The sequence below is a fragment of the Chiloscyllium plagiosum genome, chromosome 1 (assembly GCF_004010195.1).
Source record: "Chiloscyllium plagiosum isolate BGI_BamShark_2017 chromosome 1, ASM401019v2, whole genome shotgun sequence".
Lineage (NCBI taxonomy): Eukaryota > Metazoa > Chordata > Chondrichthyes > Orectolobiformes > Hemiscylliidae > Chiloscyllium > Chiloscyllium plagiosum.
The window spans coordinates 91,928,830-91,947,659 of NC_057710.1; the positions used below are offsets into that span (position 1 = coordinate 91,928,830).

The 18,830-nt window shown below is 39.8% G+C and overlaps 1 protein-coding gene across 1 annotated transcript in view; it reads left to right on the plus strand.

Annotated features, from left to right (window-relative positions):
• Positions 1 to 8,163, plus strand: part of gabrg1 (gamma-aminobutyric acid type A receptor subunit gamma1) — a 149,917-nt gene extending 141,754 nt beyond the window's left edge. The window contains exon 9 of the mRNA XM_043700492.1: positions 4,451 to 8,163. Coding sequence (XP_043556427.1) covers positions 4,451 to 4,726 — 276 coding nt within the window. The 3' untranslated portion in view covers positions 4,727 to 8,163. The remainder of the gene's footprint in view (positions 1 to 4,450) is intronic.
• The last annotated feature ends 10,667 nt before the right edge of the window (positions 8,164 to 18,830 follow it).

Here is an 18,830-nt window from a genome sequence, read left to right on the forward strand (position 1 = left end):
AGACCCTGGCCACACGACGCTTGGAGGAAGAGCGCCTCATCTTCCGCCTAGGAACCCTCCAACCACATGGGATGAATGTAGATTTCCCCAGCTTCCTCATTTCCCCTCCCCCACCTTATCTCACTCCCAACCCCCGGATTCAGCACCACCCTCTTGACCTTCAATCTTCTTCCCGACCTCTCCGCCCCCACCCCCTCTCTGGCCTATCACCCTCACCCTCACCTCCTTCCACCTATCGTATTCCCAGCGCCCCTCCCCCAAATTCCCTCTTCAGTACCCCACTTGGCACACCAGCCTCATTCCTGAAGAAGGGCTTATGTCCGAGGTCGATTCTCCTGCTCCTCGGATGCTGCCTGGCCTGCTGTGTTTTTCCAGCACGACATTTTTCAACTATGCTTATTAGTAAACAAGAAAACATAGAAGAAAGAAGGCAATGCCTGTGCATTTTGACTCAAATCTTCCAATATGAGTAGTTAGCACTGACACTCCTTAGGTTGTTGATGCACTTTGGTATCCAGAGTAAGTCCCCATGTACAGTCAGCTCTGCTATATCATGGTAGTTCCATTTTCATGGAATCCCATGTTGTAAGAAAATCTTGTAATAGCAGCACCATTTAAACTAATGGGGCCGTTCTAACCAACACACCCTTTAAAACTTCATGCTTTAGAGATAGTGTCCCCAATTCATCCATAGTGTTATAGCAAATTCATGTTAACGAAGTATACATTGTAGTGGCACAACCTAGAAACACCTCTGTAGTACTTCTGCAGAAAATTTAGAAGTCTGATTTCCAGTTTTATTCTGCCCAGACTGCTCTAAGATTCCAATGCCTTTGGGATCAGACAGCCAAAATCACAAGATCATGATTATATAAGACATGTTTTGTTTTTCCTGAAACAATTGACTTCCAATCAGCAAGTGAAGTCAAATGGCTGTCACTTGCTCTGACTTCACTTGCCTGAAGTCCTTATCATTTTAGGCTGAGGAGTAGTCGGAGCACCAATTAAATGGAAGAAAGTGATTAATGAAATGGGCATTACAAGCATAGCCAACTTGAATCATGTCATTTGCTTCAGAGCTCAGGGAGTCCCGCTTGTGAATTCCACATGATATTAATCATAATATTCTGAACAAACCTCCCCCCATTGCCTGCTTCCCTTGGCTTGAAAAATTGTCTCAGTAGGGAGAATCAAAAGTGAAAATGTTGATAAAGGCACAGCAAGACATCATAAGATATAGAAGCAGAAGTAGTCCATTCAGCCCATTGAGTCTGCTCCACCATGCAAGGGGAACATGGCTGATCTGATTCTCCTAAACTCTACTTTTCCTGTTATTCTCCATTACTTTGATTCTCTTGCTGATTAAAAATCTATCTATCATAGCCTTGAATGGAAAGGCTGCAAAGAGCAGAAAATGGGCACAATTTCTGGGACATGACAATCAACAGAAGAAATTTTATAATTACATAAAAGGAAAGCAGATAGTCAGGAGTAATGTTGGCCGACTAAAGACTGAAAGTGGGGCTATTGTCAATGACCATTGGGAAATGGCAAACATGTTGAATAATTACTTTGCCTCAGTATTTACAGTAGAAACAAGGTAGATTTCTGATAGCTCTGAGGAAATTAATAGTGGGTCAGGAACAGGGACTGAATAAAATTCATTTAAGTAAAACATCATTAACGAGAAAATAAATAGAATTGAAGAGTGACATATCCTCAGGACCTGCCGGTTTCATCCGAGGTTATTAAAGGAAGTAGGGGACCACATTGTAGACACCCTAATTATAATCTATCAGAGTTCCCTGGATACAAGGGCCATCCCTCTGGATTGGAAAATTGCACGTCACTCCACTTATTAAGAAGGGTGAAAGAGGAAAACCAGGGAATTACAGACCAGCTAGTCTAATATCTGTGGTGGGGAAATTGTTGGAGTCTATAATCAAAATGGGACAACTGAACACCTGAACACCTCAAATTTTCAGTTAATCAGGCAGAACCAGCATGGATTCATGACAAGTAGGTCATGCCTGACAAACCTCATTGAAGAAGTGACTGAGGTAGTGAACATGGATGTTCTATGGTCTATGGATGTTCTTTATATGGACTTGCAGAAGGCATTTCATAAAGTCTTACATTAAAGACTGTTAACTAAGGTAGAAGCCCACAGAACTGAGGGCAAATTTCTGACATGGCTGAGAAACTGGTTAAGGAGCAAGTGACAGAAAGTAGCGATAATGGGTAGGTATGCAAATTGGCAGGACGTGACAAGTTGTGTCCCACAAGGATTTATGTTAGTGCCTCAATTGTTGCATTATGTATTGACGACTTGGTTAATGGCATAGAAAGTCATATGATGGTACAATGTTCGGCAGCATTACAGACAGCATAGACGATAGCATAAAATTACAAAGGGATGTTGATAGACTAGGTAAATAGGCAAAACTATGGCAGATAAAATTCAAAGTAATCAAGAGCGTGGTTATATATTTCAAACTGAAAAAGAATGGATCAGGGCACTTTCTTGATGGTATGAAGTTAAGTACAGTGGTGGTCCAAAGAGACTTCAGGGTTCAGGCGCATTAGATCTTTCAAATGGCATGAACAGGTGCAGAAAGCAATAAAGAAAGCTAATGGAATGCTGACCTTTATATCTAGAAGACTGGAGTACAAGGATGCTCAAGTTGTACAGCAGCTATACAAGCCCTGGTTAGACCCCACTGGGAGTACTGTGAGCAGTTCTGGGCAGCACACCTTAGAGAGGATACAATAGCCTTGGAGGGAATATGACGTAGAGTCATAGAGATGTACAGCACGGAAACAAACCCTTCGGTCCATCTCGTCCATGCTGACCAGATATCCCAACCTAATCTAGTTCCATTTGCCAGCACTTGGCCCATACCCCTGTAAACCCTTCCTATTCATATACCCATTCAGATGCCTTTTAAATGTTGCAATTGTACCAGCCTCCACCACTTCCTCTGGCAGCTCCTTCCATACCCGTACCACCCTCTGCGTGAAAAGGTTGCTTCTTAGGCCCCTTTTATATCTTTCCCCTCTCACCCTAAACCTATGGCCTTTAGTTCTGGACTCCCCAATTACTTGTTACCTTGTCAAAGTATTCCATTGAATTTGTCAGGTCTGAGTTCTCTTTCTTAAAGCCACAGTTCTGTTTTTTTCTTCTTTCATGCCCCTACGTAGTGTCAAGATTGTGGTGCTGGAAAAGCACAGCAGGTCAGTTAGCATCTGAGGAGCAGGAGAACCGACGTTTTGGGCATAAGCCCTTCAGCATCTGCAGTGCTCACTTTCTCCTCATTTTCTTCCTACTTACAGTGTCAAGTATTGTTTACACTTTCTTAGTTGCCTGTTAACTTGCTCTGCCACAGTCACAGATTTGTAAATATATTCTTCCAGATTCTTCTGTTTCTGCCCTCCTCTGAATATTTCCATTTAGATTGGCACATATCAAATTGCTTACTTGAAAAAAAATTGTAAAAATTGTATCAACTGTTATACTCAGTGATATGACAGATCAGAAAGCATCTAGTTGATTTGTGAATCTCCCAAAACAATATTGATTACAAATAAATAATATTGGACAATCATTTTAGATACAAGTTTTAATAAAACATAAAACCCCAGATAAAACAATCTAATTGATTGCATTTTAAATCAAATTTTAAAATGTTGGTATTATTTTCTCATTTACTTTTAAAAACATATTTATGTCTGAGAAAATACCGCTTTATGGAATTGTTTCAAGCTGTAGAGTACTCCACCTATTGAGTTGTCATCCTAAGTCACGGTAGTGTGAGGAGTGCTGAGTGCACAACAGATACTCTTCCCCAGCGAATGGGTGAAAACTGAAGTAAAACAGCCAGAAACTTTGATTCACTGACTGGTCACAGAATTGCTTTCCCATCTGTGCAGTGACAGCAGAGAGGGAACAGAAAATACATCATGCAATCATATGTTAAATCTTTTCCTCAACCTGTGAGCTGATACAGTAGCTACTATGATATTTTAAAGACTTGTTCATAATTTTGATTGTGCTGGTATTTCTATGCAAATAGCTGGAGGGTTAGAAACTAGAGGACATAATATTAAAATAATTGTCAAAGGAACCAGAGTTCTGGAATCTGGAACAGACTGTGCAAAAGGTTAGTGGAAGCAGATTCAGTTGTCAGTTTTAAAAAAGGAATTGGACAAATAGTATTGGCTGTGAAAAGGCCTCTGGTGGTGAATGATTCACTGAAGAGTTCAAGACTGACACTTGATGAGTTATAAATTGTGAGCATCAACAATTCAAAGATTCACATGTTCCCTTTTGTGTTTCTGAGATAGTTGTTAGCCTTTGATATGTTGAATCTTTGCTATATCGATCTTTGCAGAATTCAAATTCTGGCTGAAAATTGTGATTCTATAATGTGATTTTCCACTGTATTTGCAGAAATCACCTGTTATTAAAGTCCGTCCAGGATCAACATTAATTCAGGTGAACAACATTGCACACCTACAAGAACGGGATGATTATGGTTACGAGTGTTTGGATGGCAAAGATTGTAAGAGCTTCTTCTGCTGTTTCGAGGAGTGTCGTACAGGTGCATGGAGGCAGGGTCAAATACATATCCGTATCACCAAAATTGATTCCTACTCTAGAATATTCTTCCCTACAGCATTCGGTCTGTTCAATCTGGTTTATTGGATCGCATACCTTTACCTATAAAAAGTACAATTCAGTGACATAAGAGGAGGATGAATAAATCTGCAGTGGTAGAATTTTAGCCTATACAACATTTGATTGTGTTGAAATCATCTTTGAATCAGTTGACTTACTGCCAAATGTGCAGCTTATCATGAATTCTTGTGCCATATACACGAGTCATGCACATTTTCAAATAATGATATTTTTCAAGATGTAAATTTGATAAAATACATACATTTATATTCACTTTAACACTTGCGATTTTGTCATACAATGGACAGCTGATGGGATATGTGACCCACATTGCATCTTGGACAGTATATAACAAGTTATCTAGGATAAATCTGGACAAACCCAATCGTTCATTGCAAGAAGAACAATTTAGTTCTAAAACCTAAATAGAATTAAAGCTAATCTAAATTGGAATGTGAAATGCCACATGCTTAACTATGAGCTCCAAACAGGCCCATTTTCTGCTCAATACTTTAATTTACAAGACATGATGGTATTTTGACCAAAACTATAAATACAATAAATCTTTAGCACATTTTCAAACTGAAGTTTTTACAGTAGTCTATAGTAACACTCAGCACTTCACTAAGTGATGTGATTTCTAAGAAGGTATTTATTTAAGCTATGTAAAATTCACCATAAAACCTATCAATAAATGTGTTTCTGACATTTTCATGAGTTGCTGATCATGTTTGCATTTCATAAAGACTAAGTGCACTTAACATCAATGTGATCTTGGTCAGCAAGTTGTGATATGACAAAAAGGCATCAGCCATCTTGGGTGCCATTATTACTGAGAAAGATGCAGATCCTCTAAGCCCCAAATTGATTCTTTCCCAGGGAGTCAGTTGCCTGAAGTTTATTCAGGTGACTTCACACTTGAATTGCATTGCACAACTTTTATCAATAAAAAAAGCAGCTTTAGCTTTGCATCAGTACAAACTGTGCATTCTAACTGCCTAATAAATATATCAGGTTTTATATCATAATTTAAGTGTCTTCAGTCTAGCGCCCTGGCAAGTCTTTATATTCAAATTGTCCAGGAGTTACTGCTGTACATGTTTGGCAGCCATCCTAGGTTCTAAACCTGTAGGTATGCTTTATGGTGAGTAATACAAAGCCTTAACTGCAAATGAAAATAAGAATTTAGCATTCATTTTGAAACTAACGATAAAGAAATCTATCAAGAGAAAATTGTACAGCTTCTCCAAATACTAATATAATCTCAAGGGAAAAATAATATCCAAAAATACATTGTAAGATGGATATTGCATTTTTTAATGAATACAAACCCCAGCATTATGTTCATTACTGATATGTATATAATAGAAAGTGGGCAACAATAAATGCAGTTTTATTGGTGTATTCAATACACAGATTAATATGGATGTAAGCAAATCTTTTGTACTATTCAACAAAATGCCCACATTAAATAATATTACTTTTATATAATCCCATTTAGTATTTAGAAGCAGTACCCAAATCCAATAAACTGAAATTCTGGCATTTCTTAATAATTCGATAATATAGACATTTCAGTGTATCTGCTGAGTTTTGACATATGGACATGATATAGCAACTGTCATTTGAATTTTATACAACAAATATTATATTTTACTATTCAATTTTTGTCAGAATACCTTCAGTTAATTTCAGCTTTTATTTTCCTTGCCTGAACATCTATGACATCAGAGATTAGTTTAAAATAAGTATTATTCAAGAGAGCAGTTAAAGGAAATGGCATCAGATTAGAAGGAAGAATGGTGCCAGCACAATTTTGATTCACAGTGTTCTAAACATACCTAGTGCTAAACTTACTGTAAAATAGAATACTTCATAATGTATGCTGTACGTCAATTTATCCAATATTATAAACACTATATTAAAACATCCAGAATAAAAAGCTTAAAACAGAATCGTACAACTGGAAAGACAGATTTATCCCTCCTCTAGCTTTGTCGCTACCACCTGCTTACTTCAACTATGCTTTCACCTTATGCTGTTCTTTCAGCATAATTACTGTTTAAGAAGTTCTCTCTGCTCTAACTGACATGTAGAAATTAACATGTTTTTAAAAAGTACCAATTAATGTTGTGGCAGAGAATATTTGACTCCACTGTGCTATTTTGAACCGGCATGTGTCATCTCACCCAGAACATGTTGATTGCTTTCGGCTTGTTGCCAGCTGCCCAATGCATTTGGAGTCTAGATACCTAACACATGCACCATTTGCAAAGAGGGAGCTTCGGCAGGAAGGTGTTGATTGCATTTTCGATTTGTTCAGGATGTCACGTGCCTATTTGAGTTTTGGGTTGTATGACGTATCAGTTAGTGAGTGCTGCTTTTTGATGATCCATGGCAAGTTACATGGAGGACAAGCCATTGATAGGTTTGTTTTGAATTGTAGAGCTCTGAACGTTTTTCTTCAATCCCGTGGGACTCAATTACTTTATTTAACTCTTTTGCTCAAATAATTGATATTATTTGAACTGCAGGGGCAAATACTTGGAGATCACCTTAGCAGCAGTAAAATTTTAATCTTCATCAGCATGGGCCCAAGTCACTTAAAAGAAAATCCAGAAAAATGTTTGGGATTAAAGGGGGCAGGGGAGAGGAGTGGGACTTTCCCAGGCAGGAGGTGGTGGGTTTGCCTGCGTGTGAGGAATTACATCCTTAAAAGTTACATCAGCTTGAGATTCCCCTACTTTCAGTACTGAAGTGTGATTGAAGGAGGGTGGGTAACCTGTCTAAGAAATTAAGTTGCTTAAGAAGCTAGTGAATTTTTTTTTAGCCCTTAATCCTGGAAATTTCAGTCAGGGCACCAGTATCCAGTGACTCACAATTGTCACTAAAGAGAGTGCAATAGCAGGAAGAGTATCTTCAATGAAACTGAGAAACATGGAAGGCTGTGTCTGATCAGCTCCACTGAAGAGCTGTAATCATGGCCTGGTGAGAAATTATGATCACTGCTGGACAGGTGACTGTTAGCTTGTTGGAAATCACCCTTCACTTGTCTCACAGTTTAGTCAGCCTTCCCTGCAGCTTCCTCAGCTCCACCTTACAACTTTGACAAGAAGGACAAGGACAAGAGCAGCACCTCCATGGGAGGTGAGGTACCTCAGGAGGGAGGAGTGGCAGCAGTTGCAACGTATGTTGGTCTTGGGGAGTTTTTTGCTGGAGAATGCTGGGGAAGTCAGAGTACAGGCCTTTGTAGCTGAAAGTGTTATGGCACTCCCTTGTCCTAATACCCTGAGTTTCTGGACCATCAAGATGAACTGTCTCCAGGTTGGAGGGACCATACTCTGGCTGCTTACTTTCTAATGCATTCCTGTTTGTGCTGTTTGGAAGAGTAGTTCACTTCCTCCCATCTTCAGAAAAACTCACCTCACTACAGTCATAGAGTCATACAGATGTACAGCACAAAAACAGAACCTTTGGTCCAACTTATCCATGCTGAACACATATCCCAACCCAATCTAGACCCACCTACCAGCACCCAGCTGATATCCCTCCAAACCCTTCCTATTCATATACCCATCCAAATGCCTTTTAAATTTTTCAATTGTACCAGTCTCCACCACATCCTCTGGCAGCTCATTCCAGACACGTGCCACCGTCTGTGTGAAAAAGTTGCCCCTTAGGTCTCTCTTATATCTTTTCCCTCTCACACTAAACCTATGCCCTCTAGTTCTAGACTCCCCGACCCCAGGGAAAAGATTTTATCTATTTATCCTATCCGTGACCCTCATGATTCAGCATGAAGACCTCCAGGAGGAACCCTCCTGGACCGCCTCTACATTCCCGTGGATGGAGCAGGCCAGTGATCTTTGTAACAAGTAGTGTGTATCTTTCATCAGAAATCTTTCTTTGGCAGAGTGTAAGTATCTTCCCTGATTGGTCTGAGAAGCCAAAATATGGATATTTGATGTCACAGAGCAGGGAAAGAGTCGTGGTAACTCAGGTCCCTGACCCACAAATGATCCCACCGGTCTGACAGGGACAAAATCGACAAAAAGTCCCGTAATGTATGCACAAGATCTTAAAGCAAGAGTCAATGCTGGAAGATCATGTGGCAAAGGACAGTTGCCAAGTGTGGCTCCCTGAGGTGAGAATCAGTATTACTTTATTATCTGATTGTCAGACACGTTGGCGATGTCTGATATTACATACATTATCACCAATACCTGATCAGAATCACCTGGAGTTATCTTTGTTGTTTTGGCAGGTATGATTCCATAACAATATTTCAATTATTTACTTATAAGCTTCCATCTTCTGATTTATTGTTGCAGATTGATACATTCTTCTCTAATTGAAGGCACTCTTCTGAATAGCCCTGTAAATAATAATCTCCTTTTCCAAGCAGGGCCTGTGAGATCAGAATTCTTAGGCTCTACAACAAGGCAGGAACTAAACTGGATCTCCAGGCATACATTACCTCTTTTCCTGAGCTTCAGACTTCAGGTCAGTAAATCTAGCCGCCCTCATAGCCTCCTGTTTTCAATTAAATTTTATCATTAACCCCAACACAACCTCCATTCTTCAGATACAGGGATTTAAATATCTGCTCAATTTATTTAACCCAGCTGCAAGAATGGGGAACTGACTTTCCAGGCCAAGATTACACACAAAGCTGAATATTAGGAGTTAAGAACAGATGAAATTCCTCAGAAAATGTTAATATCACGCAGTTAATATTCAAACAGCATTACAACACAGTTTTAAAGCTGGGATGAAATTATTGCTTAGAAATCTAATGGGCTTATGTACAATATGCAATGTCCTTTAATACGGCTTCATTGTTTAAATCTCCAAATGTTTGAATTTAGTTTCCTTTGCTTACACTGGACTGAATATATTTATGAAGAGATGATAAAGTGCAGGTTAATAGCTCCTTGAAAGTGGAGTCACAGGTAGATAGGATAGTGAATAAGACGTTTGGTATGCTTTCCTTTATTGGTCAGAGTATTGAGTACAGGAGTTGGGAGGTCATGTTGTAGCTGTACAGGACATTGATTAGGCCACTTTTGGAATATTGCATGCAATTCTGGACTCCTTCCTATCAGAAAGATGGTGTGAAACTTGAAAAGGTTCAGAAAACTTTACAAGGATGCTGCCAGGGTTGGAGGGTTTGAGCTATAGGGAGAGGCTGAACAGGCTGGGACTGTTTTCCCTGGATGCGTATATGAATAGGAAGGATTTGGAGGGATATGGGCCGGGTGCTGGCAGGTGGGACTAGATTAGGTTGGGATATTTGGTTGGCATGGACGGGTTGGACCGAAGGGTCTATTTCCAAGATGTACATCTCTATGACTCTATAATTGTGAACATACTACAAGGCCCAGTATATCCAGGCATTGAATCTTGCAATGACCTGCTAAAGCATGAACTTGTATTTAAATTCTAATTAAATTGAAGTTTAGAGGCAAGCTGGGTTTCAGTGCAGTTCAGAGTTGTCAGAATTGGTTCTTTTACAGGAAATGATTTTATTAAATACTAAAAGGAGCAAACTACCTTTCCTTTCAGCATGCTGGTTATATGATCTTGTTTCTGAATGTATTTTACATCTATTTAAGTGCAGATAGTAAAGTTTTGAACTTTTCAGCCAAGTGAACTCCAGTACACCATATTTCCCGCTGTAATGTCAGTGGTTTTAGTAGTAGGTGTACCATTTAATGTCTAATTCCAGCCTATTCTGTTCACATCTGGCATAGCATTAAGTCATCTTGCTGTGGGGTCATTACTATAAGTAATACAAGCCTATGCCAGAAGATGCAGCTTAGGGAAATCATGACATCCATCATTATCAAATGCTGTAATGTGTTTGTGATAGCATTTGTTTGTGACAGCACTGCACCAGGTAATGCCCTCCTTATAAATATATAGATGGTGCACATCGCTACAATTGTGCATCAGTAATAAAGAAAGTGACTATTGAAAAATTATATTAGATTGCTTTGCCCTGTCTGCTATTGCAGTTTGTAAATGCTGGAGCAGAACACTTCTGAGCAAGTGGAGGCACATCCATCACATTGCCTTTTCCCTGTTTTCCAGCTCAAGGTACATGTTAGTTCTGTCAATCTGGTAAGATCCAAATGTGAAATAGGTTTCGTCGAGTCAAGAGGTGAATTTCTGCCACCGAATTCCCAGTCTCTTGCAGCTATTGTGTTTGTAAGGCAGTCCACTTTAATGTCTGGTCAGGGGTGAGCTCCAGGATGTTGGTGGTGAGAAGTTCAGCAACAGTTATACCATTGAATGTCAACAGGAGCTGATTGCACTTTCTCTTGTGAGAGAAGATAATTATAAAGCATTTGTGTGTTACAAAAGTTAATTGCACTTATCAACCCAGATGTTGCTGCGTAAGGGCACAGACTGCACCAGTATCTAAGGAGATGCAAATGGATCTGAACAAATGCACAATCATCAGCAAATATCCCACTTCTGACCTTATGGTGGAGTGAAGGTTATTGATGAAGCAACTGAAGATAGTTGAGCCAAGGATTCCGATTAGAGGATCAGTGTGCATGCTCTGCCGACTCTTGTAATCAGATCTGTAGCTTCAGAGGATCACACTGTCAGTCAGTAACTGTGAATTTGTTCTAGGCCTCAGTGCCTCACATTTGGATCTTACTAAACTGACATAACTAACATTTCCCTGTTTTCCAGCTCAATGCTGCAACAGAGAAGCTCAGATTACCAGGAGTAGAGATGGGTGATGACCCATGTGTTTTGACAAACTTGTATTTTCCTTCAATTAAGATAAAACTAGATTGGCCCATATTCTTGAAAAGGGTTAACTAATTTTCTGATTATGACATAAGCAGTTAATAAATAAATGTCCATGTGACTTGGCATTACTATGTAATGTACGGCTAAGAAGCAAGGCTAATTGCAGTAGGGTTGGTCAGCTTGGCTTTTGTGCTTGGCAGTTCAGAACGTTGAGGATTTGGTGTAAAGCAAAAGCTGGCAAGGTTTTCTGAATAAAACTTTTTCTGTTTGGCAGTTTTAAGACAGATCTTGGTCTTGAAGCAGGACTCTCAGAATCAGTCAAAACTGTTTTGCTGCAAGTGCTATACTGTCAGAAAGGACAAAACACTGAGTACTGGAAGGGTGAGTGATCATAGATTGATCAAAACCAATTACAGTATTCTAGTGTTGACAGATCTCATCAGGTCATTTTTAGGGTCTGGAGAAGGGACTCTCTGGAGATTCTGTACTATGAGAACTTCAGGGACTTGAGAGAGAAAGGTTTGCAGACATGTAATTTGTCGATATTAGTCACATGTGACAAGTTAAGTGGAATATAACCATTGGTGGATGCAGTTCAAGGACAGAAATGTTTAGATGCGAAGTGAGAAATTAAAAGTGAGGCAGTCAGAGTTGGAAAGATTGAGAGATTGTATATGGTCCCACATGTGTGCAGGAAGTAAGATTGAGAGATTATATATGGTCCCACATGTGTGCAGGAAGTAAGATTGAGAGATTGTATATGGTCCCACGTGTGCAGGAAGTAAGAATGAGAGATTGTATATGATCCCACATGTGTGCAGGAAGTAAGATTGAGAGATTGTATATGGTCCCACATGTGTGCAGGAAGTAAGAATGAGAGATTGTATATGGTCCCACATGTGTGTAGGAAGTAAGATTGAGAGATTGTATATGGTCCCACATGTGTGCAGGAAGTAAGAATGCTTGTGAGGTGTGTCTTTGTGGTATCTTTTTATTTGAAATAAAGTTTAAAAATTATAATAATTTTTGATCTGTTATAATTTGAACTATGTTAGGTTTCAGTTTCAATTAGCTACATATGTCTGAGGAGCAGATTGAGTCATCCAGCAAAGGAGGGTGTCTCCCCTGCAGTTACAATACGGGGTCGGACGTCCAGGTACCATATTTAAAGAGCATCCAGCTGGGTATTCAGCCCTGCAAGACCTGAATGTCAGTGAAGCAGGAGGTAAAGTCATTTTTTTCAACTCTGTGTAAAACCTATTGTTACATCACCATTCGGTCTAAGAGCTGTTTCTCCTCCAGACCATCCAGGAAAAGTAGGAGGTCCTGTTTCCCAGAGAGGCCGTCCATGGAGATCTCAGCACAGGTTAGCAGCAATGGGGCTGACTCAATAACCTGATGTCTGTGCAGAAAGAAGACAAAGTGGCATTATGTAATCACTATGTGGCACTCAGGGGCATCAAGAAGTTTAAATGGTGAGTGCAGAGGCCTGTCAGGGTTGGGTTGTAATCTTCACAATAGATGGAACATGTGGAATGAATAATGTGGGACCTGTTTCATGTTGTGAATGCTGTACTAGTTGTAGGACATTGTAAGTGTCAAACACTTTCTGGAGGGCACACACTTAAATGGATATGCACCCTTTGGGAAAATAATCGACCAAGCTGTCTGAATGGCAAAGGTAACACAGATGCCTAATCACTGTGGATGTGAATCTGCAAACTGATGATTAATTTAAGTTTATTGATTTGTTTTCTACTTTCATTTTGCTGCTCGTCGGTGCAGTTGTTGTATGCATTCAAATGTTTGCATCTCATTCCTGATCAGTTCTGGATGATGTGGGCAACATGATGTGGATGCAACATTCAAAACAATATTTCACATCATCAGTAGTCAAGTGATTATTGCAATGCATCTGAGACTGAAATGTCAATCTAAGAATGTCAGATACTGTTTACCTCTTTAAAGTTTTTGTGAAGGTCGGCAGCTTGGGTGCTGGTTGGATTTGTTGTTAGTCTGCTCACCGAGCTGGTGGGATTGTTGGCAGACATTTGCAGGTGACATCATCAGTGCTGTGTTGCCTCCTGTGAAGTGCTGCTGTACTGTTCTGCTTTGAATTGATGTGGTTCAGTTTGAGCTGTTTCTGGTTGGTGCTGGTTCTGGTTTTCCATTGCAGCAATTTGTATAATGGGTCCAGGTCAGTAGGTCGTTGATGGAGTTTGAGAATGAGTACCATTCCCTTTGAACCAACACCAACTAGAAATAGCTCAAACTGAACCACATCAATTCCAAGTGGATTCCCAATTCCCAGCAGCGTTTCACAGGAGGCAACACAGCATTGATGATGTCACCTGGAATGGGGACAAAATATCTGCCAACAATTCCACAAGCTCGGCGAGCAGACCAACAATGAATCCAAATGTTTAGCTGGTTCTCATTGCTCAGAGGCTGAGCCTCCGCATCCAAGTCATTCCATGTCTTGTTGGGTGTCCTCATGATTGAGGCCTTTGCAGTGTGTTACCCCCATTTGGAGGATATATCAGTGAGACATGTGTGACTTGGCACTGAGTTACAAGCGCATGTGGCATCCAGTGCAACATGTATGTGGGCTTGTTTGTGATGGGGCCTGCAACAGTTTTCCTTCCAGTTGCCAAGGTTGCATAAATGTGGCATATTAGATAGGTCAAGTCCCAGTCCTGACAGCAAATACATCACAATGTTGTTTGACCAGCAGTATAAGTGCAACATGCATCCCTTCAAATCACGCTCACAATTGCAAGACCAGCAGTGGTGAGTGAAAATGCCAAATTCAGTGCAAACTCCAGAACAAAAGTCCAATGCAATAAAACAAAGGTGTACACACCCAGGACGGTACCCTGGGCTCTGAGTTAATAGAGGACAATGCACAGTGAATTAGAGATGTTGTAGTGCCTCACTTAGTCTTGAATCGGGTGGTAATGATTTATCTCCGGTCTGCATGGCGCATTGCACCACTGACCTGGCATCTTTTGCTGCATCTAAAACACTCACTCCCTCATATGCAGCATCAGCTTCCCCTACTCCTTATTACATAAGCCAGATTTCTCTCTCGGTGTCTCCGAAAATTTCCACTCCCTTTTCAAAGCAAATTTGCAGAGGGCACAACATACCATAACATTGCAGGAGACTCATTCTAGTTAGTACTGTTGCATTCTGCCTGAATGATCCAAAACATATTTAGTAGCTCAATAGTCTGCAGCATTGTTGCCTTTGATGAGACATGGTCACTATTATATCACTCCTCAGCCACACTTGGTGTGTTCCACACTTGTGTCAGTTGCTAGGTTTTATGTGGGTAACCCTATGTCCAAGGAGCCAACCATGGAGCTGATGAAGTGGAGCAAAGACTTGTGGCAAACGTGAGAATGAATGATTTTTTAAGACATCTGAAACATTTATTACTGGTGCTCTCACAGTGAAAGCTTCACCTTCAGAGAGTGAAATCACTTTGTGTAAATGAATACTGCTGGCCGCTCACAAAGAGCTCTTCGTACAGTAGAACCATAGAAAAATTACAGCACCTAACAACTCAGACCAGCATGTCTATGCTTGTCATGGCTGCATAAACTAACTGCACTCAAAACACACTTTCTAGCACACGGTCTGTAGCCTTGCAGGTTACAACACTTCATGTGCATATCAGGTTCCCTTTAAATGAGTTGAGGGTTTCTACCTCAGCCACCACACTAAATGGTGAATTCCAGATATCCACACCCTCTGGGTGAAAACATTTTCCTTTTCAGCATGATAAATGGATCTTCTCTGTCCACACTGTTCAAGCTCCTCATCAGTTTGTGCACCAAGTCACCAATCAGTCTCCTCTCTTTCAAGGAAAATAATCCTAGCCTATACACTTTTTTCATCAACTTTCAAGCCTAGGCAACATTCTTCTAGAAACACCAAGAATGATGGAAAATTCAGCAAGCCTGGCAGTATATATGGAGAGAGAAGCAGAGTTAATGTTAAGAGTCTGGCATGACTTCTTCAGAACTGAAAGGATCTGTTTTCCAACACCTTTCTGTATTTCTGGCAGAGACAAACGATAAGCAAAAGGGCAGATGGTGTAGAGGCCCAGTGCAAAAGACAAAGGGGTTGTTGACATTCTTTTAACTCTCTTCAGTACTCATGAAAGCAGTTGTTGCCTTCTAGTGACCAGAACTGTGTACAGAACTCCAACTGTGGCCTAACCAGTGTCTACATTATTGCAGCACTGCATTGCTGCTTTGGAATGAAATACCTCACCCATGAAGGAAAGCATTCCATATGTCTTCTTTACTGCCTTATCCACCTGTCCTGCCACCTTCAGGGACCTTTGAGCACACACTCCAATGTCTCTCACTTTCTCCACTGACTCGTTACTCTCTCATTTGTTGTGCATTACTTTGTTTTGTTGAATCCCTAAGTGCGTAACATCACGCTTTGCCAGATTGCATTTTGTTTGCCATTTTGCTGCTGACTCAGCCAAACTGCAGCTATCTTCCTTCAGTTGATAGGTATCCTTTTTACCACCAACTCCTTGGCTAATTTTTGCATCATCTACAAATTTCTGAATTGTACTTCACACAATTCAGTCTAAATCATTGACATGTATCATACCACTGAGGCCTGTGGAATACCAATGGAAACTGCTATCAATTTGTATTGAAAAGAAAACTCCATCGATCATTATCTTTTGTTTCCTGTCACTGAACTAACTTAAATCCAACTATTCACCTTCCCCTATATCCCTGGGGCTTTACTTTTTTTTAACAGTCTCCCATGTGAGACCTTTACCAAATCCTTTCTTAATATCTACATTGACAACATCCACTGCACTCCCCTCACCAATCCTTCTTGTTATTTCCTCACAACATTTCTATCAAGTTAGTAAAAGACAATATCATCTTAACAAAATCATGCTGACTACCCCAGTTAACCTATGCCTCTCCAAGCAATACTCAATCCTATCTCTCAAATATCAAAGTCAGTAATTTGCCTGCCACCATGCAATCTTAATCTTAATCGTGGCCTATTGCAGGTCAGTCAATATTTCCCAAAGAAAGCAACCCTCCAACTCCAATAAGTACATCATCTGTTGCACGCCACTGGATGCAGTTATCACAAAGGCCATTTTTTGCTTGCAGATAACTTTTCTGGAAAGGTACACTTATTTCTGGCAGGATTGCCTTTTATTGAGTGTATATCACATACAAATGACAAGTCCTGACACTTGGCTTTGTGATGCTGAATCTGCCATCAAACCTGTGAACACATTATTGTAGTGTCAACCAGATCTCAGGAAGCTCATCTTTTGCCTCTGGCCAGGGTAAACAAAATGTTGACTGGGCCTCCTGCTCCCATCCTCAATCTGAACACTGTAGCGCCCTCCCCTGCCTCTTGCACAAAACCCTGCCTCAAACACAGCAAGTCCCGCTCACATAGGCCTTCCAGAGCTTTGGGTCCTGGGTATTGGGCTGTACCTGTCCCACAGTAAAGTTCCCCCAGACCAAGCTTCCTGCTTTTGAGAGCAGCACATGATGCAGCCCCTCACGATGTGTTCGGTTTTATGCCCTATTCCTCATCGTGAAGTTGGTACTAGATCCCAGAAACACCCCCATGGATGTCTAACCAATATATCAGACAGTAAACAGACAAGATCACTCAGATAAGTGTGTTCCAAGGCAGCCAAGTATTTCTGTGTAACTGCAGGTCGGAACAATCTTATATTTCATTATTATAACAATTGCACTATTTAAAAGCATGTCTGATATTGTGGAAGAAATATAAAAACCAACAAAGTTTTCTATTTATATCTTGCCTTCCTATTATTTAATAATAAATTACAAGAAACATTTTAAAGTCAACAGTCACTATACTTTCACCTTCAGAATATGTTTCCTGAATTGCTTGGAAGTTTGGAGTATGGCAATGCATTTCTTTTAGCCATTTTTAAAAATCTTGAAACAGTGAAAACAAGTCATGTGCATTTTTATCCATACACATTACTACCTTATTTAATTATACTGCCTTAATTATCTTTAGCTACTGTCAATCATTAACACATTCAAGAGATGTTCAGCAACTTTGCATTGCAATTGATATTTTATGTTTTTACCTTCTTATGATGTTCACCTTGGACGATGTCTACTTGTTTGTCCTCTCTGAAGTTGCGCTACAAATTTACTATTTCTGTCAGATGGGGGTGTTTAGTAATTTAGCAATGTTTGACTGAGTCCAGTATATAATGTTTGACAAAAGTCTGGTTAATTATGATTAGAAAAGACCTGGAACCCTTCTTTCATAAAATACCACAAAATAACACTCCGTGTCTCCCAAGAGTGAAACATCAGATGAAATGTTGAATCAATGAAGGAACCGAAAAGCAAACGCAGAATGTAGTAGTATCTGTTAGTTTGGTTTATTTGGTAGAATTAATTTCTCAAAATCAAAAGGTTGTAGTTTCAAACCCTATTTCCAACTTACATAAGGAAAGATGCAGAGTGAATTCTGTTGCTGAAATAAACACTGTGAGAATAGATAGTTCAGAGCACATGCAAGTGAAAAAGCCATCCAGCGTTCTTTCAAAGTGGTACTTTTCCTGCATAATCTGAGTAAATCTCTGTTGTATTTGAACTTGACACGAGTATAGAGCTGAAAGAAATGCTACTTTAGCACGGTGTTTTGGATGAGAATGAAATCTATCTTATGTAAATGCAAAAAAAAGGTGATGGCAATATTTGAAGAAGAGTTTTTGTGGTGTCTCAACTAACATTACTGAAATCAGATTGGCTGATCATTCATCTCATTGATTGTGGGAACTCTCTGTATTCATTCAGATGTAACAATATACATTTGCAAACTTTTTTTAATGTGACAATGTTTAAAATGTTTCTGAAAGATGTGATTAAGTCTGATACATAAGTGCAGATTAATTCTTATGTGAATTAATTGACTGTCTTGCTTTCTCATAACAAAGTCAGATTTTTAGCCATTTTTCATAACTTGATGAGTAACAAGTTTATAAAGCATGTATATAAATTCAAAATTGTGCCCTACAAAATAAATGATGAGGTATTGGGTTTGACAGTAGCTATTGTGCATGTCATAATTAAGTCACAAACATAACCACTTGTAAAATTGCTGCCTCTATGCGCCCAAATAACTTTTCCCTTAAAGACAAAACCAACCTGTAAAGTATTGCATAAATCTTTTCCTTTCTTTGCTTCGTGCAATTTTAGGAGCTTCACTTCAGTTGGACAGTTCTGCCACTGCTGTTTGATTCTTCTCTACTTAAAGTCTCTCACCTATGCAAAGTGTCTGCAATGGGTGACCAATTTACCACATATCTCTCAAACGGCATCACTGA